At 29.3% G+C, this 25,380-nt stretch overlaps 1 protein-coding gene across 1 annotated transcript in view; it reads right to left on the bottom strand.

Annotated features, from left to right (window-relative positions):
* Positions 1–21,704, bottom strand: part of LOC143245066 (hippocampus abundant transcript 1 protein-like) — a 28,902-nt gene extending 7,198 nt beyond the window's left edge. Inside the window, 11 exon segments of the mRNA XM_076490870.1 lie at positions 2,166–2,263; positions 3,733–3,845; positions 6,169–6,240; positions 9,637–9,750; positions 11,683–11,901; positions 12,925–13,039; positions 16,472–16,535; positions 16,538–16,598; positions 17,059–17,121; positions 17,683–17,778; positions 21,481–21,704. Of these exon segments, the coding sequence (XP_076346985.1) occupies positions 2,166–2,263; positions 3,733–3,845; positions 6,169–6,240; positions 9,637–9,750; positions 11,683–11,901; positions 12,925–13,039; positions 16,472–16,535; positions 16,538–16,598; positions 17,059–17,121; positions 17,683–17,778; positions 21,481–21,558 (1,093 nt within the window). The 5' untranslated portion in view covers positions 21,559–21,704.
* Between the last annotated feature and the right edge of the window lie 3,676 nt (positions 21,705–25,380).

The following is a 25,380-nucleotide window of genomic DNA, read 5'->3' as shown; positions in this document are numbered from 1 at the left end:
TACATTATTCTGAGGTCTGAATAAAGTATCAGATTTTTATAAAAATATACTCAGCAAAAGATTAACTACAACAAAGTGGATAGAATAAAAAAAATAGCTTTTAACAGTAAGTTTTTCTTTGTATACTGAAATTGTTATGCCTACTAAAAATGAATGAAATTAGTAAACATGCTTTAACAGGACAAAATTATATTCATAAGGTTTATTTTACCTTCATCTTACAACATTCCTAGATATACTTACTGAGACAAAAATTTCATGCTATAAAGAAAGGTCTTCAGAAGGTGAACAAAAAAGATAAAACTAAATTGTTTAGACTGCATTAAATTAAAGCCAACTTACACAAAATATATGAAGCAGGTTATGTATAGAAAGACATTTTGAGTAAACTGAATCAATTCAGTGAATAAATCACTAATGTAAGCTACAAATTCTACAGACATGTACATGTCTACATCATAGTGTTTCCACTAGGTACCCAATCTTCACGAGTGTTACCTTGTTCATTAAAAAAGTTATGCAAAGTCACGTAAAGAGAGTCACAGATGAACTATTATTCTAACTAGAAATCAGTAAACAAAAAAGACAGGACAGAGAATACAGACAAAAGTGGAAGTAATTATAGTGACAGAGACTCAGGTTAAATTCTAGTGGCAAGCCAACAACACTGATTAGTAAGTAATTAATCATTAAAATCTAATAGTGTGCAAGAATTCTTGAGCACCTTAAAAATCAAGTTATTCAACTATTCATTACATTCTAAAAATTTTCTTACAACATACCGACTTTTACTTCTTCCATTAATAGTAATAAATATAGCAGACATAGACACAGAATCAACTAAGTAAACAGGAAATTTTAAACTGTCCATTTAAAATTTTGTTATTAAATAAATACAATTTTCCAAATATTTATACATTTTTGTACAACTAGTTTAACATGTTTCAACTGTAGCTAGTTGCTGCTTATTGTAATTCAAGATATTACCATTAGGATGCAATGGTCGTTGCTTTAGTCATTGGTTTACTTCACTACAACTTAAGTAAGAAACTTGCACACTAATTCTAATGTTGAATTATCAACATTGTGTTGTTCAAATATCAGAAGTTAGTTCTGTCCATCAACTGTGCTAACTTTTTTGATAGAACAGATACACTCAGCAGTCTTATAATCTCTCAATGTGTGTTACAATAACAGGTGAGAATTGATGCTGTAACATACATGTATATAACCTCGGTGTCATCATCATATACAAATAATGCCTGCACATAATGACAGCCAGTCAGGGTGAACTGTTCAAGATTACTTTGTTTCATTACCAATTATCAGTATCAATAATTTAACAATGTCCAATCAAAATAAAAAGCTCAAATGTTTTATACTTGTATATTAATTTCATGAGCACTAAATCAGTGTTCCTTACTAACTACTGAAAAGTTAAAAACTGGAGAATTTGTTTCAATATTTTATACAGAATACATACAGTAACCTATACTTTGTAGGCCAATGCTACAGTATACATGATGACCACAAAGTTTCAGTCAGGGTAAATATTATTTTCACCTTTCATTTGTAATTATATGATTTACTGATTTCTTTGAGACTTTTCCATCCAAACATTCATAACTAGTTGTTATTGGAAGTTTTATACATGCTTTTGCAAGAAAAATAGACAACATTTCAAACAAACTAAACTTAAATTATGCATCGCCACACTACCTTGTCTTATAGAAGTTAGAAACAGTTGTGTTGTTAGTGGTAAGAAATGGTCAAGTACCAGGATACACTCTCGAATTACCCCTCCAAGTATTCAGACAGAATTTTGTATTTGTTCAAACACTAATATACAGATAGACACACACAAATATATTTACATATACACAATATTTTAGCATTGACTTAAGCGTATACCATTATAAAACAAGTTGATACAGAAAAGACTTACTAGTCTATTAGTTTAGTTATTAATAATTTATACTCTTCTGATGATTAATTCTAAGATTTATAGCTACCTGTTAATCAGTATGACTCAAAATTTGGGAAGGTACAGTTTTACATTTTGTCTAATAGTTTAAATGGTATAAATAAATAAGTTGTATGTAGCATATGCTGCTTGTAAACAAATTTCTGAGGCTAACACAAAACAGGTAAAAATGTGATTCTACCTTGCCTGTCAGCTTCAGCATGTGTTGAAACAAAAGAACTTATAGCTGGGTAAGTAATACTGCAGACTGATGCCAAACCACCTGCTGCCCACATCATCCTACAAATATTATAATCCATGGTCAAACATACATAAACAGTACTGAAGGTGTTCAACTAAAAGGCAATTTCAATAAAACATATCTATTTAGTTAATACCTATAAACAAGTAGTCCACACTTAATATTTCTAGAGGGACTTTAGATAACTTAACTTGTACACTTTTATAATAATAATTTGATATATGCTAGTAGAAAGTGTGACAAACCAAACTTTTAAGCTCATTTAACTGAGGCACACAATCACCATACAGCACCTCAAGAATAAACAGTAGTTCAACAGAACAGCTCTTAGTAAATACTGCTGTAGAATAAATGTACCTCTTTGACAGGCAATAAGAAACAGTATATCTCTATAGCAGGAGGGAAGGGTCATTGCATCACAATATTTTATGTTTTCTACCAGAACTATTCTAATAGTCATCCCCATACTTTATAAAATTTCCAGTCAATTTATAAAGGTGAATAATATGGTTTGAATTAATTTTCAGCCAGATGCTGGTAGTATCTGCTTGGTTTAAGGAGTTAAGATATATTTGTTGGTTCTGTATATAAATGATTCTGAAATGGCAAAAAGTTTTCATAATAATACACTGAACCTGAATTGTTTTATAACAACTCAACTCAGGAATCAGCAAGTATAAATGTTTTATTACTACACTTTAAAACCCACAATATGAGGTTCTATCCCTACAAGATAATCATTAATAACCTGTGCCAAGAACACCTGTTTTAATACCAATCTAATGTTCACTTTATTCAGCATTAACCAAGTCGTTCAAATACATATTAATTTAAATAATTTTAATTTTTCTCTGAAGCCAAAAATTATTTCCTTTTTTTAATGCATTTCCTGGTGAGTATGTTTGTAAAAGTAATAACATTCCAAATATGTTCAAACCTGTATATAGCTGAGTGAACTATTATACAACAAAAAAATATTGAAGCAGTAACTGCATATATATTTTTCATACTCTTCCAGAAATTTTTTAATTGTCTTGAAACTTGATATACTCAACATTTTTGACATCTCTAACATGCAACAATAAATTTGGTCTCAAATGTTTAGATCTTACATAAATCCTGATTTAATTTTCTACATTACTAAATTATCTTTTGTACAATTTTTCAAAATTTTTTAGATCAAACAAGCAATCTAAAATTTATGCAAATATTAACATTTTTTTCATCCATCAAATAAGTGCTACACCACTATATAAAACTGCCAAGTGGCAGTTTAGTCTTTTTTACTATCAGCACAAATTTTTTGGGACCCTCTAGCGCTCACTTGTAAGAACAATCTAAAACGTATTGTCTCGTTCATGTTATCGGTTAAGGCACTATCACAGATTTTTTTCCATTTATATATCTTAAACAGATATTGCAATGAAAGTTTTGTAAAAATTTGGACTTGTCTGAGTTTGTGGAATTATTTCTCCATATAAATTTTTTCTCAGGATAATCAACTTACCACCTCTGGGAACCAAAGCCATACCACATCAACTGCAGCATTTCAAAGAAGAGTCCAACCATGATTGTATTTTTACTCCCCACTGTCTTCATTAACATGGTCAATATAATAGTCTACAGACAAACAGTTCATTAATAAAAAAGTATGGCCACTTTACAAAGTAGAGCCTATATTATTAAAAACAGTCACTACATTATAATAGATCAAATTGTTTAAGTAATAGTAAACATGTTCACAATATTTTCAGGAAAAATCTATCTAGCCAACATAAACACAGTTAACATTAACATATTTTGCATGCATTATATATACATATTAGAAAATCAGTTCAAAATTTTGGTTTCGTGAAGAGTTACGAAAACAATGTAAAACTGTCTTCTAATCTTTTGTATCATGGGTTTGATTGATTTCAGGGTATTACTTATGAATTAACTCTCTCAGTTTGGGTAGGTCAAAGTTACATTCTTGACCTATTTATAAAATTACTGTTAAAATTTAATTAAACACCTTTACAATTAATGTATGATTATTATGCTTAGCATCAGAATGCAGTTTATAACTTTAATATACTAGTTTTATTTCTTAATTAATAAGCAAATATTTAAATAAATCCTCAATTATCACTTCTCTGTATCAAGCAACATTTCTTTTATTCAAGTTTCCCCATTTTAGACTTTCTCTCTACTCCTATAGGCAGGCATGCCAATGACATTTATGAAAAAAAGAGGAAAAGGTATATAGCCTGGCACCAGAGGCGCCACAGCGAGGCGTAGCCGAGCCTGACTAGGAGGGTCCGGAGGCATGCTGCTCTTTTCAGCGTAGCCGAGCCTGACTAGGAGGGTCCGGAGGCATGCTGCTCTTTTCACACCCATTTGCCCTATCCTCTCTTTCAGGATTCAATAGTTCTCCCTTACCATTAAAATTCCATACTCTCTATAACCAATAAAAAGCCAAGGATGACAAATAACATATTATGGTGCTTTCTGAACAGTAAGTGTAAGCTTCATTTTCGTGAGAAAGACAACAACTAGCAAAATGAACTTGTAGCAGTTTTTGTCGCATAGTTAGAAAGCCAGAGAATTTGGGATATGGTACATTGTCTATTTTTTCATGTAAATATTCCGTGTTCTTTGGTGAATTACTTAAACAATTTAGTGCGTTACTAGCATTGCTATAACAAATAGGATTAAGTGCCATCGACAGCAATAAAAAAAGATACAAGTAAGTACTTTATTTCTTGTTTTTATGTTTATTCTCTATTTATTATTATAAAAGTAATTGCAATGTAAAGTTAAGTATCTCTTTAGGTTAGTTACAGTTAGATAAAGATAAAATAAATAACAACAACATAAAAACATTTCATGAGGTGTGCATGCAAGCAGTGTGTAATGTAATTCAATGGAGTAATGTGATCTTAACACTCCCAAAGTTACTTACAACTTGTATTGGTAGGAATGGTAGTTAGAATAGTTCAGAGGACAATCACAGAACAATAAACCAATAAAATTTAAGTTTAAATAGATGTATACTGTTACAAGTTTATAGCTACTTGGGATAAATGAATGTAGTTTTGTTACAATTTGAAGATATTTTAGAAACAATAAACAACAAAAAAGGCACATTAGATTTATTTTAACGTTTTTTCTTCGTGGTTATGAGGTCAGTCAAATTTAGTTTTATTTCTTAATTAATAAGCAAATATTTAAATAAATCCTCAATTATCACTTCTCTGTATCAAGCAACATTTCTTTTATTCAAGTTTCCCATTTTAGACTTTCTCTCTACTCCTATAGGCAGGCAGTCAAATTGACTGACCAAATACAGCAAGTGCATAGAAAATAACAGATAAAATTTAAAATTTTACTGAAAAAAATTTAAAATTTTACTGAAAACATAAGGTTGAAATGAACTTAGGTTTGAGAGATTATACAAATTGTACTTGATATTTTGGGGATGAATAATAGTATCTTAAAATAATAAAAATTACTGTACTTGGACCAACCAAACTATACATTCACAAACAAATGTTATGTAAAAATATTTCACTAAAAATACGTTTTTTTAAATAAGACTTAACATTTATTAAAGGTTCACCAAATTTTGTAGCGATACACGTACTTAACGTATGTAAACAACACTAAACCTACAAAGCAAAATTTTCACTTATAATTTTATTGCAACCAGGAAGTGAAAAATAAAACCCTTTTCATATATTTAGTTGTAAACTTGGTGTTTGAATTATTTTCAGTTACCTTATGAACAAGTTTATCATTTATAAACTTTTTTGTACTGGTAGAAAGGTTTCTAATGTTTTCTCTGCAACAAAAGTCTGATTAGCAACATCACAATTGACATTTTGAAAATCAGCCACAAATTATTATTCAAACCATGCATGTCTAGAAAAAAGTTCAACTATACAATGACAATGCAACTCACTTGTGCCACAACAGAGAGTAGACCTATAATGGCAATAAATAAGGCAACTTCTTCAGCTGAAAAGCCCATTACCTATAACATACAAATATATAAAAGCAAGAAATACTTTTAGAAGTTAATTATATAACAGAATACTTAACAAGCATCTTATAAACTTCAATACGTCAAGCTACAACTATTTAAAATTTGCATGAAACATTTTGATTTCTTATTAAAATATAATCTGATCAAACTTATTATTTAGGGCATTCAAGACTGTTAAAAGGCACTGCAAATGATATATCAGTTATTTCTCAAGGTTGTAATTTCTAAAACTAACCCCACCCCTAAAGTTAACCCTTTTGCAATGGGTCAGGGTTCAAAGGCCACGTTATCCTGTTTGTCTACTTGCATTGAAATTTTATGAATTTGTCAAGTTTGGAATCAAATTGTAGATTGTAACAAAATTTAATATTATATAGAAAGTTAATTTTGTAACTTAAAAGTAAATATTTAAAGAACACATTTAAATATATAGATTTTAGCGAGTCACATGGTATGTTATATGTAGCACTGTTTAAAATTAAATGGTCGTGATGTCAAAAATACCAAGTCTGTAGTTTTATGCAAATTACAAATATTATCAAGCTAGAATGTAAAATTAAAACCTCATATATTATATATCTTTTTATTTTACTGAGATATGGCTTATGTACTGAATGATACATGGTGGCCCCGTTCAAATCTTTCCATTTTTTAAAATGGCCCCTTATATACACTTACTTCAATAACTGATGTGTGAATAACCAATTAAAAGCTTAGAATGTCTCCACAGTAGTATTTTCCACCATTTTAGTCTTAGATAAAAAAAAAAAAAAGGTTGTAGCATTTTCAAAGATTACAATGAGGTAAGTACTGCATTTAGTCTGTTCGAAATTTCATATTTTTAGAACCTAATTACATCTTACTTATGAAGCTTAATAAATTGCAGTGGAATTCTATGGTATTAGTGTGGTTATTTATGATTTTTTGGTTATCAAGTGTATATATCTAAAAGTCTTTTTTTTTTTTTTTATGTGTGTGAAAGTTTAATAGGCTTAGTAATCTATGTTTAAAATATTATTCTATATTTTAAGAAAAGCAAGTTTAATTTATTTCTACATAGTAATAATCTATAAGCATATATAATGTATAATGTTACTGTTTATTACAAAATACTAGTCCACCAAAACACAGCCAAGACAGGGAAGACTAAAGTCCATTTTATGTTACCGGATACTGATCCGAGTGTATGCGACTATCAAGGCAAGTTATTTAAATGTTAGGTAGGCATGACTGGAAGATTGATATAATAAAGAATAATAATTATACATGTTCATATATAGCATTGTGAGACTTAAGCTACTTAGACTATAAACATTTATATTTTCATGTTATAACATCTTGTCATTCCAGTACGAAAAAAATCAATTTTATATTTACATATTTTATATTTTTTTTAATGATGGATACAAGATTGGTCAAGTGATAGAAAATAGCAAAATATCTAAAGTTTTGCTAAAAAAAAAAGAGTTTACAATGTATTTAAGAGTTTTTAACAGTTTATACAAATATTCGATTTTTTGGGACAAAGAATTTTTTTTTTTTTTTTTTATTACAACACGAAATTACTTTGCACTCAGACTAGTGATGAAACAGACTATTTTCACAAAAAATCTTTAGTAAAAATATTTCATTAAAACATCCGATTTTTTGCAAACAAAATTTGTAATCTTTACTAAAATATACTGAATTTTGTGAGGATAAATATGCTGTACCAACAGTTACAGTGCAAATACTTAATGTATGCAAATGTGTAGACAAACATGTATAATATACCGAGCCAGTGGCAAGAGGGTTACAACATTTTTTATTTTTTTTTTACTTTTGTGTCATGGAAAAAATAAACTAATTTTGATCTTATTTAATTCTGTTTCATAGAATATTTCAGTTCATCTGTCAAATTTAACATCACCTATAATAAAATAATTTTTATTCATATTTTTGATTTGTATTATTTTGCTATTTCTCTTCATTTATGTATAACAGAAGATTAATCAATATTTGAATTAAAAAAGTTAAACACTTTTTAAAAAAAGATAGAAATTGTAGGTAAAAACTATGGTGAAATTCTATTTCAAATAAACAAAACAAAATAATGCCTATATTTATATGACAAAAAAATCAAGTAGCTTGCTATGACTAACTATAACAGGATCAAATTTATAAGTCAAATATTATACCTTGAACAAAAAAATTGGCATTTTATTTTGATCTTAAATATTTTTTTAAACACAGACATGAAGAATCATTTAAAGTCACAGATGAATTGCATAACAACTTTCAGTGAATTATTCTGACATTCACTATTTTTATACAGCCCGATGTAGATAAGATTCTATTTGAAACCTTTTGAAATGTTTCTGAAGAAAATAAATATTTTTCACATTTATTTTTATTGTCTGGTACTATATGCACTTCACAAAAGTGAAAATAAATCGGGTAGCTCGGAAAAATGACTTATGAATAAATCTAATAAATTTATCATCCTATGGAAAAGCAAATGTTTTTTTGAGGTTACACAGACAGCCGAGCAAGTTATATTAGCATAATTTTGAATATATGAATCAGCATGTCACAACAACCACAGCCAATATAAATGCAACATATAATAGATGAATTAGAGCCACATTGGCATTGTCTGAAATTTGACAATGTGATACCAGTAAAAAACCAATTGTCTTTGATATGCAACAGCATTTTCTGATTATGGGTATTTATGATATTTCGTACAAAGATACACAAGTCAAGGCACCTATAAATTTCTGTGCAATTGGAGTGTTGAACCAAGCACTGAGAAATAATCATTTTTATATACTAGATGAATAGGATGCAAGAAGTTGTGGTTGCTTTGACCATGACACACTTATGACAGTATTTTTTAGTGTAGAGAAAGTGTCAAGATTCAGTCCTCAGATAATATAATTGAGGTTGGTTACATGTTGAAGCTTCAAAATATTTTCAATATAAATGTACTCAACTCCTGTTTCAGGATAATTAAGTAGAAATTTATTCCAAATTAATAACAAATGAAAGACTGACTGCAAAGCATTTAACACTTCTGTATGATGTGTAAAGATTGTTTTCAAATAATTCCATTAGTTAATAACCTCAACAATTGAAAAGAGAACTTAATATCACCAAAACTTTCCCATTGTTTTTTGGTTTTATAATTCTCTTATCATAAATAAACTCAGTATCAGCATATCATTATAAAAAAAAATTTACAGTTTTTCAGGTAGTTATAACTGCTATAACCTTACTGGACTTATCCTGTTTTTCTGCCATGTTTTTTCTGATATTAAATAATTTTTACTTACTAAACAGATTGACATTTTAGACATAACTCACTTATAACTTGCAGAGTTCAACTTTAATGGTAATACTCACCAATCTTAGATAAACAAAAAAACACGAGTACTGGCCTGCCTCAGGAAGATAAGAAAGAAATACTGCCATACAAAGCATGAGAATCATTTGATCTTTTCCAACCTTCTTAAGAGCCTGCAATGAAGAAGAGTGAATACAATCATATTTATATACAAGCTGCAACTAGAATGAAAGTATCTTTCTTAAACATTCCAAAATGCTTTCAGTGGACAATTCTAAATTTTTTTCTGTAGGCTTTACATTGAGATAAATAGGTAATTATTACAATATTTTAAGACAAGAAATTTCTAACATGTCAAGAGATTAGCTGAAACCTTCTGTATAGAATAATTTTTGTAAAAAAAAATTTTTTTTAAAGGAACTTATCAATTTTGCATTGAAATCATAGAAAAATGATAAATTCTTAACCCTCTCTACAGGTAGGTCAAAGTGTGTATTTTATAAACTTTTAATTAGATTTTCAAGGTAACACTAAACTAATTTATTGTCATTGTATATGAATAAAAACTGTTAATAATGTACAAGTTTTAAGTTTATAACAAAATATTTTTAAATCCTCAATTTCCCCTAGTATAAGAATTATGATATTTGTTTTCTAGGTCTTCTTCCTTCTCTAATGTATTTACCACCTTGAAAAGTAGGGAAGGTAAACTTACTTATTATACTACAGATAAAGCAAAGCATGAGTTTTACAGTCTTCAATTATATTTGTTTAGTCATAAACATCTCTCACAAAGTGAGAGTAGTCCTTACTGATGTTTTATACTATGTTTTCATCTACCAGATGATGTATTATATTACATTGCTTTTGGTACAAGGAACTATTTTTTCAGTATAAAATTTCAGTCATAATCTTCAGGTTAATGATCTTAAAATTGAGTTTAAAGGCTCTTAAGCCCAGGTTAGAAATTCCAAAATATTTTGATACATCTATGACAATATTTACTTTGTGTGTTGTTATTCTGTGTTATTTGGTGCATTATTTCAGTGAATAAAAGTTATTTAGTGTACTATTACCATTTGTCTTAAGAAGTAGGCTTAAATTGCATTAACAACCAATAGCCAAACATGAGAGATCACAAGTAAGCAAAATATTTCATTTATATTCCTTATTATTATGAAACTAATTAAAATGTAAAAATCAGAAACTTGTTAAAGGATAAATAACTGTAGCACACAGTTGCAATATCCAATAATTCAAGAAAGAAAAACAAACAAAGTAATTTACTTTTTTTTTTTTTAAATGGTGCTTCTAAGTGAATTCAACTTAGTGCATATAATTAGGGTAGAGAAAATAACAGAATATATACTTTTACTGAAACAAGGACAACAAGCTGCAAAACAAAACAAAATTTTAATATTTAATTGGAGATTTTAGGGATTATGCAAATGGAATTTGACAATTTTCAGGTGGTATTTTTAATCTTAACATGAAAGTCAATTCGAACTTGGACCAATCAAGATTCTGATTCCATTCATTTACCGACAAATTTTTAGTTAGAACACTTAACCAAAAATATTTACTTTTTACACCCAAGAGACTTAATGTTTACTGATACACAAAACAAACATGCTAAAGATTATGAAAATTCTCATGGTTACAAACTCAGTCAAATCAACCAAACTTGTAGTTGGAGAGTTAAGTGTTGTTTCTAGTTTTTAAATATCAAAATAACAAACTTCATGGATCAAATAGTTTGTGAGCTAAAGAAGAAAAAGATACACAATAGAATAGAGGAAACATAACTTAAAGAATTGTAAAAAAATCCTTAACATGTGAATGTGGAATTCAAGCAATGTGACAAACCCAAACTGTTTAAAAAGAAAAACATTTTTAGAAAATCTCAAAATTTCCAAAGATTAAAAACAAAGAGAGAGAGAGAGAGAGATGTCAGGGGAGGGGTCAATGGTTTTAAATTTACACACACACACAAAAAACCCTTTTGTTGTACAAATTTGTAGTGAAAATCAGACATCCTGGAAACAAACATTTCATTTATAAAAGACAACAACAATCACTATAAAAATATAAAAATTACAACTTACAGAGAAAGGATCAGCATGCTCCCATGAAATATTTGCTCCCCACGATAATGGTCTTAGTTTCTCAGGCAGAGACTCTGGTACTGCAACCAGGATGAAAAATACATCAAGTAATGCTATAGCTGATGCCAGTGCCACCACTAAGTTATCACTATAAATCTGTGAGAGGTAGGCTCCAAGAGCAGGGCTCGTGACTAGGCTTGCTGCAAATGTGGCTGACACCTGTGAAGCAAAAACATTTTACATATAATATGCAGTAGGAAATGTATATATTTACTTATTGATAAATTTGTAAGATTTACAACACTGGACAGGTAATGTTCTTAAGGACTATTCAAATGTCTCAACTGTTTTTTTTTTAATTAATTTTAAAGTTCATTTTACTGCTACCTTTCCAAACTTCCATTGGGATTAGTAAAATCCTGAAAACTAGTAGACAGTTCTTACTGACAATGCATTTAGTGGTACAAAGTTTAGTTGGAGATACAAAAAATTTTCAGAGAATAAAACAATGACATGTCCTACATTAAATCATCACTTTGAATTGATAAATTTTCTCTTCACAGCTTATCAGATATTACATGGTTTATACAGTGTAAAAACAACAAAAACAGCCAAAGCTTAGAATTAACTGTATTAACTTTGTGTTTGACAGCCACTGCATTAAGAACTAATAATCATAAAAGAAATACAAAACCAGATTAAAAACAAGTTCATTACCTAATTTGAATGACTTATTAAAATAAATTTTAAAACATTTCTACTGTATTTTAAATCTTAAGCATTCACTATAAATTTTTTTATTTTATTTTCTATACAGTGAAGTGTTTTAGTTTACAAAGCCAAGCTACACATTTTGTATCACAACCAAAATTTGATAATTTGTGCCATAATGTTTCAAAGTTTATTTCAATGTACCTTCTAAATAAAAACAAAGTGCATGATGACGAGAAAACCCAGTTGTTCAGAAAATTACACATTTAAAAATGGTTGGCAAATGGCTGAGCAAGAAAGACAGCCACAATATGTTAAAAAAAAAAATCAAACAAGAATGTCAGAGGTACAAGTGCATTTAATAAACAGAAATGTAGAGCACTTTGTTACTGATCCAGCAAAGATGACTTAGACTAAAACTACTTTTCTTTATTGTGAAATAATGTAATGTATTTTACTAATAACTAAGATAATTTCTAAATGCTTCCTTTATCGGACATTCAACTAAGAGCATTCTATTTTAAAACTCACCAAACCATATGCAGAACTTCGCTCTTGTTCTTCAGTTACATCTGCCACATAGGCAAATACAACAGAAAAAGTAACAGCAAAAACTCCCGATATTGAAATCATGGCAAAATACCACCTATAGGAATTAAACATGTATGTAGGAAAATGCAGTTGTCCTAAAATTCAGTCAAAATGCCACTTTTAAGAACATTATATATACGATACATATGGGAGAATACAGTAGTCCTTAAATTCAATTAAAATATCGCCTTTAATTCTTAAGGTGTATATACAGGGGAAAGTAGTTGTCCTTAAATTCATTCAGTTTGATACCACTAACCACAATGACTCATGTTGATATCAATAAAGTATAATAAAATTGTTATCTAAATAAATAATGAATATGCAAGTACATTAATGTAAAATACCATTATCAGGAAGTCATACAATTAAATTTTTTTTTTAATCTAAAGAAGGTACAACTTCAGTCTTTACAAAGAGATCACAATTTACTGACAAAAACTAGCTTTAGCACAACTGCTGCTTTGTCAGTTCAACTAGATTTAAAAATTTTCTGATGAGGAAAAATGTTAAAGAAATCATTCTATTGTCAGAGAAAACACTATTATTAATGAGAAAAATCTAATTAATACAAACCAATCTTGTATAGTTTGGCAGGTGGGTTAACAATAAACAAACAAACAGCAGAAATTATTGGTTTGAATTTTGCACAAAGTTACATGTGAGATATCCACACTAGTCGTCTTGAATTTAACAGTAAACATTTAGAGGGAAAGCAGCTAATCATCACCACCCACAACCAACTCTAAAGATACTCTTTTACCAACAAATTGTGGAATTGACCATACGTTATAATGCTACTATGACTGAAAGAGTAGGCACGTTTGATAGGACAGGGTTTGAACCTGCAACTATCCGTCTATGCCAGATCTACAGAAATTATCATTACTTGTTTTTAGCAAAGCAATTAGTACATCTGACATAGATATTGTAATAAACATTTTGTCAACTTCCTACTTTAAACTTCTTTACTTTACTGAACTTTACAGTTCAGTCATAATTCCATTATCATACTGAACAGTTATTGTTTTTCTGTGTTCAAAGATCCAACAACAGGAATTTCTGAAAATTTTCCTAACATTAACAATTACAGCTTTAGTTTTTAAACACAAACTGAACTCATCCATCAATTGTTCAAGTCAAAATTAAGAAGTGTCATGGTCTACTTAAATATTTTAAATGTGCAGTGACTAAGAAATAATGTTGAAAACGTAATTCCATATTTACCGAGTATTTCCATACAAATTGTAACAAGTTCTTAGCAAAATTTACAAGTATGTTGTAGATAGAAACATTAGATATGTTGCAAACATGTACTCAAGATATGTTTGTAAATTGATGACACTGATCTGATGCAGAATTTAAGAAGCCAGAGTGTGAAGTGATGTTCACATGAGGAATGGATGCACTTTTGTTCATCATGTAGCATGCATATTACACTTGCATAACCACCAAAATTTCCACTACCTATAGAGTTAAACAGGGCAAAATCCAGGAATATAAGGTAGCTCTTCCCTTTAAAAAAGTCTGAGCAAACAAGATAAAAGTTAAAAATAATATTTTTTACTTGCCAATAAGAACAAGTGATCCAAGAATCACAAATCATTAACACATCAACTAATATAAATGTGATATAACTAACCATAATTCAGTTAATATTCATTAATTTTTTAACTGTGGGTATCTTTTTCTGAGTATGTCATTAGGTTTTAGTGAGTTACATTCAAAATTTGATTAAACTACTTTCTTATCATGATATACAAATAAATTTAGCATAAAACATAACTAGTAATCTAAATTTCAATAGTATACAAGTTTTATGTTCATAATTTTATTTGGCAATTTTAAGAAAATCCTCAATTTCCCCTAGTATCAAAATTGTGACATTTTAAGTATTCTCTCTTCTCTAATTTATTCATAATAATCATTATGTTATCATTACTCATGCAAAGCATAATTTTTACATCCTTCAATCTTATTTAGTTACATAGCAATCAAATGGAAAGGGTTCTGGCCTTCAGCCAGACCTACCCGTCATACGTCTTTCAAAAATTGACAATAGTTATCTATGGCATTTATTACTGCAATATTAAAATAGAAAGCCAATGTTCTAATCTACCAAATGAGATATTATATTTTGTTTCTGTACAGAGAACTGCATATTTTGCTTCCAATTCAAACTTTATTCCCACAGGAAATGCATCAAGTGTAGTTGAATTTTCAGTAATTTTTGCCAGTCTTTCATGTTTTTTTAAATTACAATAATAATAAATGTCACTACCATGTAAAAATTAAAAATTTTGTAGCTTTCTGTGCTACAAACACAACACACAGCCATTTTTTACATTACTCTGTACTAGAGAATAGTGGGATTGACCATTACATTACAGTACCTCTATGGCTGAAAGGACATGTTTGACAAATGTTTAAATCCTATAACCCACCAATTGCAAGTCAAACACCCTATCAATCAGAAATGTCAAGACAATGCTAAATAATCACTTGATAAAGAAGACATGAATTATTACATTTCATGGAATGATAGCTTCTTTTAATCAAATATAAAACTACTTTTGGATGGGTAGAAAAATTAAAAAATGTATTTATAAACATGTTTACAGATGAGCCTCCTTGGAATTGTACAGAAAGAAATATTAGAATATTGGCTTTTATGTTATAGTATTAAAATGCTATATTACAAAATATCAGTTGCAAAATGTTGTCCAGTTAATTGTTTGATTTTGAACTTCATGCAAAGTTACCCAAGGGCTATCTGTGCTAGCTGTCCCTAATTTAGCAGTGTAAGACTGGAGGTAAGGTAGCTAGTCATCACCACCCATTACAACCTTTCTTAATAATGAATAGTGGGATTAACCATTCAATTATAAACACACCCATGACTGAAATGGCAAGCATGTTTAGTGTAATGGAGATTCAAACCTGCGACTCTTAGATTGCAAGTCGAGACCCCTAACCACCTGGCCATGCCTGGCATGTTCAGTTAAATAATGTCAAAAAAGAATTAAATTTGGTGGGTGGGTGTGCATGACACCTTACAAGTGCTCTCTTTCTGGATTGGGCTAATAACCATATACGTGTATAGCCTCCTTATTTTTATATTATAATGTCACATTTAGGAATGAAAAACAGATAAGTACGATCAATTTGTAACATAGTTACAATTTGTTTTTGAGAATAAGCCGATTTATCTTAAAGTCCAAAGCTACACAATGGGCTATGTGGGTACTGAACCATGATTTTTTGCAGTACAAGCCCTCACACTTATTAGTGAGCTACCAGGGCACAAAAAAGTTCTCTCTCCATATAACACCCAAGATGAAGTTTCTTTTGCATTACCATTTCCTTTCTAACACCTTGAAAGTTTACGATAGTTCAAGATACACATTCATCATTATTAACTTCAAACTTATCATAAAAAAAAAAAAAGACAAATGCACCACAAACATACAAAAAACTTAAAACTTACCATGTATTAATCCTCATTAATGGAATTGGAGAACAAGTGAAAAACACTGTTAACAGTAAAAAACTTTCCTTCCCCAGAGATCTGACAAAGCACCTACCAGTGGTGCACTTAAAAAAGATAAAAATCCCTAAAAAAGAAAAATAGAGAACTTCAGATTAATACAAAAAGAACAAATAAAATTATTTTTTTTTTTTTTTTTTTTTTTATTATTATTATTATTTTTTTTTTTTTTTTATGAGTCTTATATTACCACAACTACCAATATAAATTTGAAATAGTTTAAAAACACTATTTTAATATTTTGGATAAAAAGATCATATACACATATATTTTTGAAATAAAGTTTCAGTATCAAGTTTACGAATTGAGGTTTCTTAAAAAAATATTTCAAACATGAAAAACCCTGAAGTAACTAAAGAAAATATAATCCTGCAAACTTTACATTATATGGGGATTCAACAGTATTACTGTAAAATAATTACTATTTCTCAGATCAAATACTATGAGTGTTTTATATTTCAATGAGTACTTGAAAAAATTAAATTTGAAGGTGTGCACACACATAAAGAGCAAAAACGATCACCTACCTTAACTCCTACTATTAATCCATTCATTAGGAAGGTATGATCTGGAAATGTTTCATTTAGAACCTGAAAAATTAATATTGAAAGAAAATTAATTATGCATATCCAAAATTTAATATAAATAAAACACAATTGTATCAGCAGTCACATCTAGTGTCCTGTAAGTTTTTATATTTACGATGGGCTACATGTGCTGTGTTCACAAATATCAAACCTGTTTTAGCATTATAAACTTTCAGATTTACTGCTGCTGATCCATATTATTTATATAATATTTCAGAATTTTACACTATTCTCTCTCTCTCTCTCTCTCTCTCTCTCTCTCTCTGTGTGTGTGTGTGTGTGTGTGTAAATAAGAGTCAAATATAATTAGTCTGTTAATTAAGTAGCACATAATACTAACTGCCCAGCTCCAATATTAGACGTTTTAACTGACAAAGAACAAATATTCTTCAAGTAGTACACAGAATATATAATAGTCATTGTATTTATGGGTAATTTCAGTACTCATGAAAAGAAATACAAAAGATCTTAGGTTGTAGAGTATGGTACCCATAACACAAACAATTATGTTCATTTAAGGAAAAATTAATAGGACTTGTGAACAATTCAATATCCAACACCTACTGTGATCATGGGGGTTGTCAAGAGTCCCCAAGCAAAGAATTCCAGGAATATTACAACAACAGCATGATAAACACTTGGTTCTCCAATCCCAGAAGTCTAGAAATAAAAACAACAAATAATTAGGTGACATACATTAACTAAAACTACATGAAGATTAAAAAGACATGAACTTAAAGACTTTGAATGAACTAATTTCTTTTCCTTGCAAAAACAGTTATATACAAGTGCACTAGAAGAAGTGCTTTTTGCATTTCTTGAGAAAACACATGTAGCTGACCAGGTAAAATTCTAAGCCACTTGAGTGTCATTAATCTCATGACATGAAAGAGTTTAATCTCATTACACAACTGGAGTTGCTATACAAAATGGATGGTGGTTTATATCACAGTTCCTAAATTTTCTCAGCATAATGCCCTTTGGAACATTCCATGTCCTGACCTAGATCACCTGCATAAAAAATATATAGATATGGAGTACCTCACTTCCATTACAAACAACTTGTCTGAAAGTATTTGTTGATATAAAACTTTCACAGCTTTTATTTTACAACTCTATTTTGTTTCTTAAATTGTTTTGTGCATTTGCTTTACATCCATCTGAAACTTTACTGTGGGTTCCACTTTGTGAACCCTCTGTTCTATTTTGCCAGTTGTTGGTGATACTCATTAGTAAATATATCTGTAATTAAAAAAAATATATATTAAGAAATGACCACACAGTGATAATTGTTAGCAAACTGAAGCTGTAAAAGTAAAAGGTGATCCACTTCCTATTTAAATGAAGTCTCAGTAATAAAACTTGACACCCTCTTCAAGGAATTCTGTTATAAAATTACTTTGTAATTTGTTTTTGGTTTAGTTACAGCTCAAAAAACATTTTTAGGTTAAACTAAATCAGATCACAGTAATGTAGGATAAGGAAAAAGTGATATCACATAAAATAAAAATACTGTCATTTGGCATTTAAATAATGTACATTTTAAATACTGTTTACATTATCTTCATAAGAAAGAAATTAGATTTATTTTTCATATAGAAACAGTTATTTTCAATATACCCAACTCTCAAAAATGCCTTACATCCTTTTGGAAGCTGAGAACAATACAGGTTTCAGCAACAATTTTCAGAAATTTGGAATTCTAAAAGTAAATATACTGCAAAGGGAAATATCAAGATTCAGAAGATTACAAACAGAAAAACAAAATTTACAATTTTACACATTTGAATTAGGTCTGCAGGTTACACTCAGGTCTCAAACATATGACTGGCATTCAGCAACATTTTTACATGACCAACCACAGGTGAATTTCTAATATGTTTATTTTTAAACAAAAAACATACATATAACAGCTTGGAGCAATGAGCAGAAATTGGATATTTATAAAAGTATTACCTCAAATTAGAAACAGAAAAAGGCTAATTATAATAATGGGAGTGAAATATTTAACAAATCATCTATTCCAAAAAGTACAGATAAAAGAATGACATTTTTTTCCCTCTAATAAACTACAGCCATAACCTACTTCTTTGAAGAATTTTTTCCAACAATTGAATTACAATTTCAAACTTTATGATAGATATTTAAAAACACACTTATACTATACTTTTATATAAATTATACAAATGAAATTTGAAAACAAAGATAATAAAGCACTATTTTTGTATTCAAAATGAAATCTCCTTGCAGATAAAATATTCAGAATTAAAGTGCAAATAAATACATTAAATAACAAATTTTAATTAGAAATAACAGGAAAAAATCAAAATTAATTATTTTTCTAAACATATATGTTTAAGAAAGTTCTTGAATTTCATCCACTAGTTTCATTTTTCAGAAAACAATTTTTCATTTCACAAAAGTTACAAAATCTACAAGCAATGTTTGTATTTTGTATAGTCTTGATAAGGTTGAAGCCTTTTCAACTATATATATAAAAATTTATGATAAAAATCAAGCACCTTGTCATATTCTTCACCATTTTTTACTATTCTAAAACTTCCAATTAATTTTCATGAACAATTCTGACTTTTCATAGCACCTCCTCCTTGAAACCAAACTGATTACATTTGTTTGGAAAGTACATATATTTAAGTGAGCTATTCCTTAATGCTACAAAATTTATCAACTGTTAATCAGCTATGTATCTCCAATTAAGTTTTTTGCAAAACATATAACATGTCATCCTGTCTTCAGTTCACAACCAGTTTTATTTTTAGTAGCATGTGACCTGTTGTAACTCAAAGTATTTCAAGATTCTATTTTTCATGTAGATGCTCAGCAAAATAACACAAGTTCTTGTGAATTCTTCAAACATAACAGTTAAAAAATGACTGAAAAGTGTTATAAGACTTATGTATTATAACTGTAGTTACACCAACACCCACTTTTAACCCTATGATCTACTTACAATGTATTTCCAAAAATGAAACTATTGGAAGAAACTGTTTGGAATTTGACATGAACATTCCTAAAAATAATGTAGTTTTAGATAAATAAAATATATAATCTCGATTTTTTTCTGACGATATTTCTAATACAAAATTTGTTTTTAAATGTAGTTATTTACATTTGAACTCTGAATATTTCGTATGCAAAGTGATTTCATTTCGAGTAAAAAAAAAAACAATTACCTTACTGTTTTCACATTTCATTTCCTGTATACAGGGTGTTTGGAAAATCACTGTGCACTTGTATATTTATTAACAGACATGTTTCAATATAGAATACTGGAGGTAAATATGAATGACAATTATAAACAATGATGAAAGTGGCTCCCCGTTGGCATCAATACAGGCCTGGATCCTTCGTATTTTGTTTCTAAACAGCTATTAGTTGCTGGCGTGAAATAGAATGATTAGAATATGATTACAAAACTGCACAGTGACTTTCTGAACACCCTGTAGATTTGCATTCTTGTTTCTGTCATTTTCACCAAGTTGATATAAAATTAATTATCACTTATTATTCAAAACACCCTGTTTTGACAATGAACACAATAGTGTATTAAAAATTGACCTAGGTGGCCACATGTTAATAAAAGATGAATTCTTTAGGTCTCCCTCAAATACAGGAGTGTCACTGACACTGTATTTATTACAGATAGATGTCAGTGGGTCTGTGCTAGAAAAAAGGTAACAATGTTCAAATTGTTCACGGTACAAGATTCAAAAGCTTCAGGAAATGTGATTTACAGTGAGCAAATAAATGCCCTTGTAAAAATATATATATTATTATTATTTTATAACTGCCAATTTTTCAATTCATATTAAACAAAGCAAGCTCTATTCTATTTTAATGCTTGAAATACGTACTATATAATACACACACGTTCAATATTAAAAAATATTCTCCAGTGATCTTCAGTTTATCACAACTCATACAGATGAAGCTTTGTAAATTGAGTCCATTGTGGTTAGAACACTTTCTATATTAATATCAATAGAAATTGTCATCATATTATAAAAGGTTTTGTGCACATTTCTTCAGCTCTGGACAAAATAATACATTCCCACATCTGTGATATTATTAAAATTAAACAAAATGTGTATGTACTCTTGGCTTAAATTATTTTTATTTAAAAACTTGTTAAGAGTCAAACCTTTTCCTTATTTATAAAAAAACAAAAATAAATGAGCAGGAGTAAGCAGATCACTGAAACAGAAAATCAAAAGTTTGGAGTCAACTATAAAATAGAATTATAAACATTTTTATATCCAACATATCTCATAACTACATATAAACATCAAAATCAGTTGTTTTTTGCAATTAATTATGTTGCAAATATTAAAGTTCACTTACAATAAACCCATCTTTCATAATATTTTTTCTACTTCTGATGATGAGACCAGAAACCTTTCTTGACATTTTTCTTGGCATCTTATTCCATGGCTAACAGTGTCATTCGATGTAAATGCTTAGCATTCTGCAAATGCTGCTTTAATGTTAAACAACTTCCAAGTTCAGTTACATCTCACACACTTAACTCCAAATTCTGATAATGCTTTTCTTCTGCCTTCGTCTCCTGAAAGACAAAATACAGAAACATAAAATGAAACAAATACAACTTGTTAATGCAGAAACTAGTTTGGTAATGATAATTTATAAATTAGCATTAATAATAACAACTAATTTTCTTGATAAATGGCAAAACTACCACATATACAATATAAAATATAACAGAAACCACACATGATCTTTTAAATAAAAAATATTGCATATAGCAACTCACTCCAACAAAGATTTAAAAACACATTATAATGATTTCGTTTTCATGCTGCATTATTACACGCTTGAGCTAAAAACAAGTCATTTCTCATAACTATCAGAAATACGTTTAAAGGTTATTGGTATATTAATGAAAGTACTGTCATTCGGAAGGATTTTACTGGATACTTAGAACAGGAAAATGATTAAACTAATGAAATGCCATTCAACCCATCAAAAAATCCCATTGTAAAACTTAAGCACAGAAGTAACTTTTCATATCCTCCCACCCACCCTTAAAAAAAAAAAAAAAAAAATAATAATAATAAATTATAACCTCTTATCTTCAAATACACTACTGACAATTTTGCAATCCACTAGATATACAAACTACCAATATGGAGATCATCCAAACCTATTATTTTCTAAAACCCAAATTAACCACATCTAATTGTTCTCTGCTTGAGAGAAAAGATTTACAACTTTTCTTGAAATTAATACTTCTTCAACCATGTACCACTCTGCTAACTCTGCAAGACCCACATAATGATCTGACCTTTCACAGCATTTCATTGCACTGTTAAAACAACAATCTTGGAAAAAGAATCTGAAACTTCACAACATTTGACAGACTGTGCAACTTCTGCAATTAGGACATCTTGTTTTTATGTGGGATATATGTGCAATTTCTAACCTTTGAAATTTCAAAAATATTTCACAGTTTCCTTTAATTATTGAAATTTTTGTTTTATTCTTTTAAAACTTTCTTATAGTTTTTCTTTTATACAATTGAAAATTTTATCTTTTCTTTATTCATAAACACTGCATGCAATTTCTTCATGTTCAGGTCATAAGTAAAGAATAAACATAACAATTCTAACATTACAAAATTATTTTTTGAAATGTTAACCAGGTTTCACTTAATATACATCATACATTTTAAACCCATTTTACAATCATTTGGATATGTTTTTCATACATTTCTTCAGGATAAATTTCACTGCTCATTCACTCAGTTACTTAGGCTAATAGCCCCTAATATAAACAAAATCTGATACAGCAGTCTTGTGGGTCAAATGAAATTTGATGCAGTCAAGTGCTAAATGATTAAGTATACATACTCTTGATCCACTAAAACACTATTCCTACCACAAAATTCATAAGAAGTATAAAGTTATAAAGCAAGCTAAAAACAAAACATCAATGGACTGTAACCATTGCAGAAGTTAGTAAACATCTCATTACCGATATATCACCAAGCTATGCTTTTATCACTTTATTCCAATGTCTACATGAATCTCTAATGTAATGGTTTATAAACTTGAGAAGAACAGAAAAGAGAGGTCTTTCAGTATATATTTAAATCATTGGCCTATGCATTCTCAAAGCAGCAATATAGTATTTATATTGCACTTTGTCAACAAAGATTAGAAAATACTGACTAGCTAAAACTACATTTATATTCAAGTTACAAGGTAAAAATAGTGATATTTTGTTCCAAAATGATTTTATTCCTAGGGAGTTACAAGTATCACACTATACTCAGAAAAAAGTTAACAAAATCCTCAAGCCATGACAAATTCATCAAGGCAGCATTAAATCAACTCAAAAGCAGAAATTTAAGTAAAAATTAAATAGATACAAGTATTTTATTGAATAAACTTAAACTCTGAAGATTTTAATAACACATCAAAGACAATGATTAAATTTGGTTTCTATAACTGGTTCAATATAATGGTGCAACAATACCACCAAAACATGAGGCAACCACATGGGCTCCAAAATTAATACATCCCAAACCAATGAGCTCCTTCCACCACAGCTGAAAACTCAACAAGAAGTGAAGATGAAATAGTACTCACATTCTCACCGATTGGAATCCATTTTATGATATCTTGCATTACATGCATTTCTTTTGTAAGTTGTATTCTATTAACTCTCTAACCCTGTAGTTTTTCAAAGTTTTGCAAGTTTTATTTTCACAATTTCCTAATAATTATAAATAAAACCCTATAAAACTCCAATTTTCTTAACTTTAATAGCATGGTTTGGATTAGGTTTCAGCCAGAAAGACAAATGTTATCAAATTGTGTCTTCATCTAATGAGTAAATCAGGATGGACTGGACAGATATTAGTGGTCCTCCCAGGTTTAGAAGTTAAATTCATGGGAATTAAAATATCTAGGAAGATGAAATACAGCTGATAGTACCTATGAAATCCTACTTTGTTAAATTTTGACTGATGTGTATGCCAAAGTTATGTCCCATGCTTAAAGCAAGAAGTTAACTAATAAGGCTCCTTACTTTAAGGTACATGAAAGACTGTCCAAAGCCCTTTAGTATGATAAACCCACACAAGTGGCAAGTTTTACCTACAATGCTTATTAATATATTTTTAGAAATATATTGTAGGCATGCATTTACTACTTGAATAAATGTGCACACATATATAAGTATATCATACACACACACACATTTTTTTTTTTTTTAAGGTAGTTTAAAGAAGATACTGCTTATTAAATGATGCAATAGTGTAACAATATATCATATTCTTTTATCCAAGTCTGAATGTTTGATCCAAGGCTGTACAGACAAAATGCTCAAGTCAGCATCCCAGCAGTGCTGGGCTCTGCATTAAAATGTCTTTCCCTAAGTTTTTATTTAGAAATTAGCACAATCATGTTAAGCAGGTCCTATTTCACTCACCAAACATAACAAACTGATTGCCCGACAGACTACTACCATGCTCAAATCAACTGACATAATAACATGACTTAAGAGTTATTATAGAACAGGGTTTCCCAACTGGTTGGGTCACGACCCTCCTGGGGAGTCATGAAGCCTTGTTAGAAGTAGCTTGGGATAACATTAATTTTATTTCATCAATTACATTTTCATGTCGCGAGTGCCAAAAGGTTGGGAACCCCTGTTATAGATGTAACTCAGCCAAACTGGGTTAATATCACAAGTAGGTTACCTCAAGCTACACTGTTAGAGAATTTATTTATACAGAGTATTCGGAAAGTCACTGTGCAGTTTTGTCTGTTAATAAATATAACACTCTGTATCAATGACATCAAGGAATTGTTAATAATCTGCTTAAATTTAATGATATTAAGATCTTGAGTGGTGCTGGATACAGAAAGGATGCTTCAACTTTACAGATTGTAATGTCTTAAATAGTTTAACCAAGTTTTCATATTCAGCTCAAATAGTCTCATTTTTCTAACAGGATGGTTGGCCTTTGGAATAGGTTTCCTTAGAATGTAATGAATGCAGTACATTTACAGGAAAACTTGACAGATATTTAAATGAACAGGGCTGGATAAAATTTGAGTGCAATAAGTGTGTTGATTTTCCACATCTCAAATATATTTCTTCTCTGGTCAGAAGTTTCAAAATTCTTCAGTAATTCCAATTCCATTTTTTTTTCCTTTGTTTAACAACAAAGTTATTCTCTGTTAATAGATATATTCTTTCCAAATTAATACATAC

Source organism: Tachypleus tridentatus, chromosome 2 (genome assembly GCF_004210375.1).
Source record: "Tachypleus tridentatus isolate NWPU-2018 chromosome 2, ASM421037v1, whole genome shotgun sequence".
Lineage (NCBI taxonomy): Eukaryota > Metazoa > Arthropoda > Merostomata > Xiphosura > Limulidae > Tachypleus > Tachypleus tridentatus.
This window is presented reverse-complemented; position numbering and strand designations above follow the sequence as displayed.